General features: G+C 41.5%; 1 protein-coding gene and 1 long non-coding RNA gene across 3 annotated transcripts in view; one reads left to right on the forward strand and one right to left on the reverse strand.

Moving 5' to 3' along the window:
• Positions 1–12,203, forward strand: part of LOC145353178 (calcipressin-1-like) — a 75,679-nt gene that overhangs the window by 57,548 nt on the left and 5,928 nt on the right. The window contains exon 1 of one of the 2 annotated variants that reach the window (XM_080203651.1): positions 4,294–4,593. The exons of the other annotated variant lie outside the window; for it this stretch is intronic. Coding sequence (XP_080059777.1) covers positions 4,510–4,593 — 84 coding nt within the window. The 5' untranslated portion in view covers positions 4,294–4,509. Of the gene's footprint in view, positions 1–4,293; positions 4,594–12,203 lie in introns of those variants that run through there. 2 annotated transcript variants of the gene reach the window in all.
• Positions 1–12,203, reverse strand: part of LOC145353179 (uncharacterized) — a 67,528-nt gene that overhangs the window by 36,570 nt on the left and 18,755 nt on the right. The gene's annotated exons all lie outside the window — the stretch shown is intronic.

Here is a 12,203-nt window from a genome sequence, read left to right on the forward strand (position 1 = left end):
ATTGACAATGGTTTCATGGTCATCAGTAGACTTTTAGTTCCAGTTTTGTTTTCATTAAATTCAGACTTCACCATCTGCAGTGGTGGGATTTGTACCCCGGTCCCCAGAGCATTACTGGGGCTCTGGATTACTGGCCCAGTGACAATACCACTAAACCACAACCTCCCCTAAAATTTAGGCAAACAAGTGAAAAACAATATGGAAATATCCTCTCTGACCACCTCCCCAAGCTGATCAAAACTAGTACAAGAGACCACTTCACCCCTGATTGATGTTATGCAGAAACTATCTTTGCACATATGATTTTCATCCTCATCAAAAACAGTTCAAGCTCTTGTTTGAAGCAATCCACCAAGTTGGCGCCACCAGAAGAGATTCCAACCTGGTCCTCAGGCCTGCTATTCTTTGGAAAAGAATTAGCTCCTAACATCTAACCTCGAGATTGAACAACTCGAGATTGTGACTGCCAGTTGCCTCCTTTACCTAGTTGAAACAAACTGCCTACACGACACAATTTTTTTTTGTTCCATTTGAGAAACTTTGATCAAATTTGAATTGTCTTAATATTGGCATAAACTTTGATCAAATTTGAATTGTCTTAATATTGGCATAAAAGCTGTAAATCGCAATTGAACAAATCTGGTAAAACTAATATGCCACGATGATACTGTGTACAGTAACAAGAAATGTAGGCATTCACTTATCAAACTGTTGTCCGTGTGTGATCCTAAATTGAGATCTTAAATCAAAGCAACCAGAAATGCCATGAGAGAAATGTTTCTCATTCTTTTGTCTCTTTACACTTGCTATTTTCTTATAACGAAAGTCTCATCCCAAAGTCTGTAGTGCAGCAAGTTTTAACTAAGAGCTCCTGTAATGTTTCACATGGGTATGATGCGAAGTAAATACCTTTTCTTTTCTTATCCTTGTTTTAAAATCCCTCCATTGCCCCAACCCTCCCTGCCCCTGTAACCCAGCACTGCAATTCTGTTCATTACCGTGGTCTCTTGTGCATCCTCAGTTTTAATCACACCACCATTGGTGCTAACATCTTCAGTTGCCTTGGGCCCTAGCTCTGGCATTCCCTCTCCATGCCTACACTTCTGCCTCTCTTCCATCCTTTCATTGTTGTTCTAGTGGTAGTGGTCATATTCATTTAATGCGATGGTTCACCATGATTGTAAATATCCGAATTTCAAAAGTTTGAGGGGAAAGAAAACATGCCCTGACAAAACATCTAAATGTCAACTGTATTTTAGTCACCAAAGAAAGCTAACAGTGCTAAAGGTTAGCTATGTGACAAAGAGAGTTGAATTGATGTGACTGAAATGTAGCATTTATTACAGCTTGTGTATTGTATTCTGTATTGGAGTTCAATTTTCCAAATGCATCACAAATTAAATTTTATTGTGCTTTGCTTAATAGATGAAGCTATTTTCTGCAATGTATAATGCACTAAAAGGAGGTGTTGGTGTGAAAACATTATTGGACATTTGGCTACAGTAGTTATTAAAGATGAAATAGAAACAGCAAATACTCCACATCTGGAGTAGTGTGCGTAGCATTCGCCTCCTTATTTAAGGAAAGACATACGCACATTAGAAGCAGATCAGAGAAGAATTGCTAGACTGATGCTAGGAATTGGTGGATATGTTTTATGAGGAAAGTTTGGACAGGCTAGACTAGTATCCACTAGAGTTTAAAAAAGAGGCAATTTGATTACAACTTTTAAGATCCTGAGACTTGTAAGGGTGGATATGGAGAGGGTGTTTCCTCTTGTGGGAGAATCTAGAACTCGGGGTCACTCTTTACAAATACAGGGTTGCTCATTTAAGCAATGAGGAGAACTTTTCGTCTTGAGGGTTGTGAGTCTCTGGAACTTTCTTCCTCCAAAGGCAGTGGAAGCAGTCTTTGAACATTTTTCACACAGAGCTAGATAGATTCTTGATTAACAAGGGGGTGGAAAGTTGTCAGGGTAGCCAGGAATGAGGGGTTGAGATAACAATCAGATCAACCATCATCTTATTGCACGGCAAAGCAGGCTTGAAGGGCCAAATGGCCGCCTACATGTGTGTTCTATGCATGTAGCAGCTCTGGCAGCATCCATGTAGAGAGATGTAGGGAGTTTCAAATCAATGAGTTTATCCAGCATTTTTAAATTTTATTTTAGATTGTCAGCATTCACAGTATTTTGCTTTGTAATAATTACCAGAACTGCTTCCTGAGCTATTTACTGACCTGAGTGGAACAGCCACTGACATTGCTTGAAGCTTGCTGCACACTTCCGTAAATGATTCTTCACTTCAGCTTCTGTTGTGGCATTATTGTCCTGAGGGACATTTCGACCTATTTTGAAATAGATTGGTTTTTAAAAAAAGACTTAATGAACAAAGCCCTAGTCATTCAGAGGTTGCAGTAATGTTCATTCAGCATGATCTCCTTCCTTGTTTCCACAAACTAAGTGTGGCAAAGATTTTCCGACTGCGTTGGTTTTCCACCAAAGAATGTGTATGTTTAAGTCTTGCATACTTTGGTAATTACCACATTTAGTTCCTCTAACATTTTTTCCAGTCATGTTTTGTTAATGATTTCCCTGTTAGTCACCACGAGATACATTCTTACATTTGTGCTATTTATATCCAATCCTTTTCTTCCAGATCTTATATCCTTGATTGTTCAGTGCAATTTTAGGCTCCAGATAACAATCAAGGGTGGGGCGGCATGGTCACACAGTGGTTAGTACTTCTTCCTCACAGTACTGGGGCCCAGGGCTCAATTCCTGGATTGGATCACTGTCTGTGTGGAATCATAGAATCATAGAACCCTACAGTGCAGAAAGAGGCCCTTCAGCCCATCGAGTCTGCACCAGCCACAATCACCCAGGCCCTACCCCCATATCCCTACATGTTTTACCCACTAATCCCTCTAACCTAAGCATCCTAGTACACTAAGGGGCAATGTTAGCATGGCCACTCAACCTAACCCGCACATCTTTGGATTGTGGGAGAAAACCGGAGCACCCGGAGGAAACCCATGCAGACACGAGGAGAATGTGCAAACTCCACAAAGACAGCGACCCGAGTCGGGAATCAAACCCAGGCCCTTAGAGCTGTGAAGCAGCAGCGCTAACCACTGTGCTGCCGTGCTGCCCCCACTGTGCTACCATGCCGCCCTCCATGTGGAGTTTGAACATTCTCCCCATGTCGATGTGGATTTCTTCCGGATGCTCTGGTTTCCTTCACAATCTGAAAGACGTGCTGATTAAGTGTGTTGGCCATACTAAATTCTCCCTCAGTGTACCCGAACAAGCGCCAGAGTATGATGACTAGGGAACTTCCACGTATCTTGCAGTGTGAATGTAAGCCTACTTGTGACTAATAAATAAATTAAGGATATAAGATCTGGAACAGTGCACTGAAGTTACTGTGAAAATCCCCTAGCTGCCACATTCTGATGCTTGTTCAGGTACGCTGAGGGAGAATTTAAGCATGGCCAATGCACCTAACCAGCACGTTTTTTTGGAGAAAACCAGAACACCCGGACGAAACCCATGCAGACTTGGGGAGAACGTGCAGACTCTACATGGATAATGACCCAAGCCACGAATTGAACCCGGGTCCCTGACACTGAGATAGCAGTGCTAACCACAGTGCCACCGTGCCATTCTGTCTTGACTTTCTGTCTTGTATTCTATTAAATGTATCTTTAAATGTGTTCCCCCTGCCCTCCAGCAGTTCAGTTTCCCTTCGCCAGGTTATGATATGAAGCTGGCAGTACAACTGTGGTTCTCTGCCACCCATTACATTCAACTGATAACAATTCTCTAACCATTAAATGTAGTGCAGTAGCACCTTTGAATGGTTTCCAGTCTCTTCAGACATTTCCCAAAGAATTTCATCAAATTCAGAAATGTACTGGCAGTTTCTTAAATGTTAGCCTTGGTTTAGCCAAGGTGGTTAAATCCACAAGCTGCCTGTCTTAAATGGAAGGAAAGAGGGTTGGGGCAATTCAAGAGTGACTAGTTAGCTTTCCTATCATCCTCTTTAATATCCTCAGTTTAATGATTTATTCCTGTTACTATTTAACAGTTGCTTTAACAGTGTAAAATTTTCCATCTCAGGCAAGCCATTCAAATTAAGTGCATATTGTGGGTGTTGAATGGAATTACTGCTGATGGAAACTATGTACAGAACCAATGATAACACAGCTGCCAGGCAACATCAGCTGTTTTTTCCATCTTCCAGTGCAAAGCCAAGCTGATTAGCATAGATATCTTGACTAAGTGCTGATGTCACTACTTTCCATTCGAAGTTCATTTGGTCCGAGTTGGAACGTGCAGGTTTTTGTTTAAGAATTTGCTGCCTCATACCGTAAAGCTCCTGAGGACGAGCACTCATTGCTGTATAAATTAGAGCAGAGTGCAACTGCTTGTAACTCACAGAAGTGTCAGCAGCAGCTCAAGACTGCTTTACAAATCAGACCTGGGAGTCTATCTTTCCTAAACCAACCATGCATTTGCAGAGCCTAAACTGCAACGTAATTCTGATTGCCTGCTTGCCTGACACTGAAGTCTTTACTGATGTTGATGTTCGGGTAAGGAGTTGGCTTACTTTGTATTCTCTTTTAAAACTAGTTTTAATTTATTGTCCATTTTAGGGCTGTTTATAAGACTTGTTGTTGCTGCCGTCATTTAGCTCATATTTAACTGGCTTGGTATATCTGAATGCTGTTATGAATGTTTGGCATTTTGTCTTGGGAAGCACGTCATAACACTATAGATAGTGCTTGACTATATATTGGGGGTATGCCAATTGATATTGGAGATATCTGATATTGGTTTCTTAATAGCAGACATGGAATGAAAGATCTGAGAACATTTTGTGATCCTCATTTGCAAAACTGCTCCTGCTCATTTAGTGTATAACGTAGTTTGGGGCTAAGAAGATGGAAACTGAATACAGATGTGATGAATTTGATCACTTGGGGGGCCGTAAACAATTGGGAACATCTATAGTTTCTGAAATAATAGGGGAGAATTTCACAAGGTGACACAGTAGGCAGCGAATGCATTGTCCTGGCTTGTTACTTCCATACCAATATTCATATTATAACCCGGGAAGAAACTCTATGCTATGAACTTTGTACAGAATATAGAGTGAGCACAATTGAGGACTGATGATTGAGAAAGGCAGGGTGGAAAGGAAGTCCCAGAATTGTGACTAGCTGCATGTTATACTTGTTTTCCTCAGGAGGAATTGTACTATTTGTGCTAGGTTTAAATGACGGGCCTCCTTTTATTACAGCCCATAATTTAAAAGAAAAATTTACTTGGGACAATTATTCAGGGCTACTGTAAAGTGAAAAGCTTATTTATTAGTCACAAGTAAGATTTGCATTAACACGGCAATGAAGTTATTATGAAACCCACGCAGACAGAGGGAGAACATGCAAACTCCACATTGACAGTGACTCAAGCTGGAAATCGAACCCTAGCGCTGAGAGGCAGCAGTGCTAACCACTGTGCTGCCCCAGGTTGAAAGTGAGAGGGGGAAAGTTTAAAAGAGATGTAAGGAGCAAGTTTTTCAGAGGGTGGTGAATGCCTGGAACGCGCTACCGGAGGAGGTGGTGGAAGCAGATTTTAAAACAACATTCAAGAGGCTTCTGGATGGATACATGAATAGGCAGGGAATAGAGGGATATGGACTGCGTAGAGACAAGAAAATATTTAGATTAGAGAGGCGTCTGTGTCGGCACCGTCTTGGTGGGCTGAAGGGCCTGTTCCTGTGCTTTACTGTTCTTTGTACTTGAATTAATGAGTAGATGATCTGAGGGTATCTGTTGAAGAAATGTATGAATGGAATCCCCAATCTTTCCTAACATCTCATTATAACTTGAGTGAAGATTATAACTCCTCAGTAACGTAAACCTAATTTAAGATTTAAAGTGAATGCCTGTTGACATGTTTGAGCCCAGTGACTATTTCATATGTGGCAGCATTCTGTGAATAAAATGTGCCCCAGGAATTGTTTAAAGTTCTTACTCATAATTGCAAACATGGTAAATAATGTGGTCCCTTTTATTATTTTCATCTTGGTGAAAGAAGCATTTTCCATTTGTAAATAACACAAAAGTTTCCAGGACTAAAATATGAAGCAAAACTGAGGAAGATGTGGATAAAAAATGTGTTATCACCAACAGCCTAGATAAAGTACATGATTATGGGTGACATGGTGGTACAGCGGTTAGCACTGCTGCCTCACAGCACCAGACACCCGGGTTCAATTCCCGGCTTGGGTTACTGTCTGCGCAGAGTCTGCATGTTCTCCCCATGTCTGCGTGGGTTTCCTCCGGGTGACCCGGTTTCCTCCCACAGTCTGAAAGACGTGCTGGTTAGGTGCATTGGTCTTACTAAATTCTTCCTGAGTGCACCCGAACAGGCGCCGGAGTATGGCGACTAGGGGATTTTCACAGTAACTTCATTGCAGTGTTAATGTAAATCTACTTGTGACACTAATAAATAAACTTTAAACTTTCTCATGTACACCAGACAAATCAGTCTGATTGAGATTGAGAAAGGTATGATTGACGAATCTTCACTCTGAAAGTTACAGATAACTTTTAAATGTTATCACAAAAGGATAGATGCGAACTGGAATTATAGTAGAGCTTTGAGCGCCTATAGTGCTAAATGAGTACTGTTCTGGCCTGATCATTTAATATGTAGTTGCTACCACTTAATGTTTCAAGTCTAGGATTATACAAAGGTCAAATCATAGTGAACAATTTTGGTCATTCCTAGATGTTGCATTAAAAGACTCCGTGTGCTCTATTGACTAGATGTTTACTTCTTTAGTTTGAATTCAGTGACAGATGAGAGTGTCTGTGTAGGCCTTACTGCCATCCTGAGACCCAGTATGCAGTGTCAGCAGTATATCCTGAAATGTTTATCCCGACATTGCTGGTTGTCTGAGTAGAGTGGTCAGGGACTTCTCACATGTGCCATTTGCTTTCAGCCTTCAGTTGTAGACATACTTTGTGCTATAGCAGAGGGACAAAGTTGTTTTTAATTTGAATTTATCATTTGTAGGAGTTGCGCAGTTGAAAGTATCATTGTTTGGGTGAGACATTCTCCCTGGTGTCTTGGCCAGTGTTTATCCCTCAATCAAGACCTAAGTACAGATTATCACATTATTATCACAATACAGTTGTGGATCCTTCTTGTAAGCAAATTGGCTGCTTTCTTTCCTACAAAACACTTTTGATGGCACTTCAAAAGGTACTTCATTGACTATAAAGCTTTTAGGGACCTTTTACTATGCTAAAGCCACTCCTACAACTGCAAGTTGTTGTCAAAGGCACTATGTAAATGCAAGTCTTTCCTTTTTATTACGGGAATGTACAGTGAAACTCCACTTAACAACAAGAATTTCATGGGAGATCGGGAACTATTGTTGTGGGAGCCACAGTTCAGGGCAGGGACAGGCAGCAACTTATAAGCAGAGCCGTCACTGAGAATTTTTCAAATGGTCAGACTTGAGGAGAGACGGTAGTTAAACAAAATGAACCTGAGCACCTGGAATAGAGAGCGAATGGGGGTGGCTGGTTGTTCAAGAAAGTAGCTAAGCAGCTTCAATTATTTTCTCCTTGCACTCTCTTATTTCAAATCTTTTGACTCTGTCTCTGTAAAATGAAATCTTTGTAATCCTCACCCCCATCTTTATGATTTTTTTTCCATTTGAAGAGAAAACTAGTAACATTTATGGGCCTTTTTGACAATGACAAATGCACTACCCAAACTGAGAATGAGCACAATATCCCTAAGGGATTTGAAATATGTACACAATCAAATTTTGGCACCAAACCACAGAGATTTGGGACATGTAACTAAAAGCTTTGCTTAAATTCTTTCATGAGATGTCACTGGCAAGACCAGCATTTGTTGCCCATCCATTGCAAGCAGTTAAGAGTCAACACATAGATTCGTAGAATCCTACAGTGCTGAGGGAAGCCATTCGACCCATTGAGTCCACACCAACCACGATCCTACCCAGTCCCTATCCCTATAATCCTATGCATTTACCCTGCTAGTCTCCCTGACACTAAGGGAGAATTTAGCATGGCCAATCCATCTAACCTGCACATCTTTCGGACTGTGGGAGGAAACTGGAACACAGAGGAATCCCACGCAGACACAAGGAGAATGTGTAAATTGCACACAGACAATGATCCAAGCCAGGAATCGAACTTGGGTCCCTGGAGCTGTGAGGCAGCAGTGCTTAACTGTGGTGTCACCATACTGCTCCATCTGGATAGATATTTGAATAGGGGGATAGGGACTGTGTAGAGGCACACACACACACACACACACACACACACATACACACCCCCCCCCCCCTTGCTTGGTCAAAAAGATATGTCTAAAACTAAAAAAGTGGGCTTCCCATTAATTGAAATTTTACTATTGACCTTGTTTTTTGTTGAGGGCGAGGGATTTGAGATACACTTAACATCCTCTGACAAAATTCCTTGGGGATCAGACAGGGTGGGGTGGGATATGGTGGGAGGAGGGATCGAGCCTGGATGGTCCAGCACAGCAGTAAATCCGTAAAGCTCTGCTTCATGTAAAACTTTCAGTGCCTTAACATAAGGCATCATGCATTCCTCCGAAGATTAGGGACGTCACCTAAGTCTGCAAGCCAACCTTTGATGTCAGTGCCGCATCTGTTCCACCTTCAGGTATGGTGAGATGGGTAAAGTCTTCACTATGACTTCTGACCAGCTGCACATGTATCATTCCCCCTCATGTGGAGATGCAGTGTTGGCCTCTGAATCCACTGTCCATTATAAATGGGACAAATTGAGAACAAGGACAAATGTGTGATATTATGGAAATACCTTCCACTGGAAGGTATTGTGTTATGTAATGAATTATAAAGCACTTGTGTAGAATATTACCAATGCAACCTAAATGATTCAGGAAAAGGAGGGTTTAATTTCACCAGTCTGATGTCAGTTCTTTTCATCCAACTTTTTGATTAGCTGCTGACTTGGACAAAGCATTTCAGGAAGTGTCTAAACTGAACTCTGAATCAGAATGGAAAATTCCAATTGCTAATTAGCCCAAGAATGGATTTATAGTTTAACTATATTTACAGTTGTACATCTTTCTCTTCTGACCCCATTTTAACACAAAAACACTTCCATTTTGAGAGCTTGCATCGAATTTAGCCATTAATCACTGCTGCTGATTTGATTCAATCGTCATAAACAGTTTCAGAAATTGCATGGATTGAAGATTGAATACAGAGGGAGACGATGGATGGGATCTTGAGCCCCGTGCTCACTGCCCATGCAAATGCCGGGGGAGGAGGTAGGGGGAGGGCTCAAGATCTGAAAGTCACAGATCTCCCAGGCAACGGGTGAAGAGGTGTGTTGGAGGTGGGTGCCCAGCTCCAACTGGAGGGCTGGGGGTAGGATCTGGTGATTGGGGTGGGGGAGGAGCTGATGATCAGGGTGGTGGGGGAGGCGGGTAGAGGCTGATGATCAAGTGGGGTGTAGTGACGTGGGTGCTGGCTCCGACTAATTGGTTAGGGGGATGGGACTGATGACTGGGAGGGCAGTGAGGGGGTCGAGAGGCCAGTGATTGGGGAGGGAAGGTAGGAGCCACTGATCGAGTTGAGGGGAGAGAAGTGCTGATTCCAGTCGGGGTTGGGGAAGGGGGAGTCTCTGAGACCTCTGTGGTGGCATATGCCCTTCCCCACTGTATGAAGGCATGAAACATTCCCCCTTGATTTTTTCTGGCAGTGTTGTAGGATCTGTGGAGAAACACGCCGGTTTTCACACCGGGATCAGCACTCTGCCATTTTTTGTTAAGACTCCTCCCAATGTCTTATGAGCTTTAGTCATATCAAATACTACACTCTTACCAAGGAAAGCAACTGGCCAAAACTGTGTGCGCAAATTTAGGGTGAAGGTTAGATGTTTTGGGTGAATCCTCTTGACGGTGAAGATAGGAAAGAGATTCCTTGCATCCCCATTACATGTTGAACTGGTTAACATCTATGATGGAGTAAGTTAACCGTAAGCTAAAATGAATGTGCTCAATAGATTGAATTATCTTTTCACATTCTGACTTTATTTTTGCATTTTTGTGTTGTTTTTCACTAAAATAGAGATCTTGTTTTTTTCTAAGTGGGGAAACTTGAGTAGTCATTTATAATTGCAAAAGGAGGAAGTTTCCATTTGGATTAAGAGCTCTCCAATTACAGGATGTCAGTAGAAAAATTAAATTTGACTTGGCAACATGGGAAAGGAATTTTATTTCTCAATGTTTTACTGTTCTACACGAACGTAATATGCCCCATGCAGGAAATTGTTTTGGAGTTGGAGACAAGAGGGTGTCAGTAAGAAACTAATGCCTTTTAAATTTGACTATAATCTGACAGAGTTTATTATTGCGGAATGAGTTCTGGGCATTAACTAGGCTTTATTTTTGAGGTATTTTAAAAATGAAGTCTTGACCAGGAATTGAGCAACAGACTCCCTTCACTAAACCACCAATTCCATTCCTGTCCCTGGTTACCTCTTGAGACTGAAGTGGGACTGTTGACACTCACTGCTCAGTTCAATTTATGACCCCTTATCTGACCTCCAATACAAAGTCTGCCTGCTTCTAGTGATAATGCCCATCTCTGCCTGAGCCCATCTGCTGAAACCCAGGCCATTAGTGTCTTGTGACATGGCTATTCCCATGTCATCCCACCTGACCTCCACACTCCATTAACTTGAACACAATAGAAGACTCTTTCCACTTCTTAACCCAGTTCTGTTCACTCATCACCCCTGTGCTCAATCATCTACATTTATTCTTGGTCGTAGAACACTTTTTGACTTGCAAAGTTTCATCTTTGTGTTTAAGTTCCTCCCTGTCCCCATATCCTCAAACTATCCAAGAATTTTGCATTTCTCCAACCCTGCTGAACCCTTGTGCATTCCCCACTTCATCCAGCCCATCAGTGGCACTCTCCAAGCTCAGGAATTCCTTCCTTGTATCTTTCTGCATCTTTTAAAATGCTCTTCAAAAACTACCTCTGTGATTAAGCTCTGAATGTTGTATGTGATTACGAGCAAGCTTCAGTCGTGTTACTAGTAGAAAGATAATTCTATTTATCCACAGTTAGCGACAACATTTTACCATCCATCAACCAGGCATGACCATGTTAAATCAGATGGTTGCTCTGTTTAACCTGGTATGTCTTTGGGTCTGAATGGCAATAGAGAAATTTGCAGTGTGTTTACAGCTCCTTGTTCAAGCACACTGGTAGGTAAGATTGCATTAATAACCATTGCCTCTGACAAGTGGGCAACTGAGAAGAACTTGAAGGAAATGCAGCAAGACAGGCATGAGTGAAGTGAGCTAGGACAAATCCCCATTGGAAGGCAAGCAAATAATCAAAAATAGAGCTATTACTCATTGTCTTGTACTGTACTGATGCCATTGGGCTCACCAGCTGCTGGTCTCACGTAACTGGCTGCAGGCCAGAAGTAACCCTTGCTGAAAGCGAGATGTGCAGTCCCTGAAGACTTGCCCGACAGTTTAACATTTAGGTTTAGAGCCAGCCATGCAAGATCATTCCTCGGGTGAACTTGGCAGCACAATTCTGATTGTTGTGTTGTCATTAATGAGGCATTATGTAGTTTGTGATCAGTATTGGTATGTATCAGAAATAAGTCACAGTTGTTGCATGTTGCTATTAGACTTTGAGGATGTCACACATTTGCAGGAAAATTTCTTTGTATAGTACAGGAATTCATGTATCTAAATGTTGTATGATTCTCAATTTTAAGGCAGATATAGCTTTTATATTTGGAATGATTTAAAAGACCATTACTCGTGCGCAAAATGTTAAATGCATCACAGTTGCTTTGGACTATTTTTGCACTGTGTGAAGAAAGTTTAAAAGAAAATTATTGCTAGGGTGTCTTTATGGGAAAGATAAACCATTTGAAAAATAAAGATAATATTTTCATGTATTCACATGTTGTAACAAACACAGTATGTTTGCGTTGCTGTGCTCCAGTTCAAAGAGGCTGCACCTAATTATTCCGAAGTTGTGATCTTTTTGTCAGTCATTCCATTTTGCATGTTTTGAATTTTAATTCAGTTTGTGAGTAATCGGGTTGACTGATACCTTACAGTCAAA

The sequence above is a fragment of the Carcharhinus amblyrhynchos genome, chromosome 15, assembly GCF_965287045.1.
Source record: "Carcharhinus amblyrhynchos chromosome 15, sCarAmb.v2.hapA, whole genome shotgun sequence".
Taxonomy (NCBI): Eukaryota; Metazoa; Chordata; class Chondrichthyes; order Carcharhiniformes; family Carcharhinidae; genus Carcharhinus; species Carcharhinus amblyrhynchos.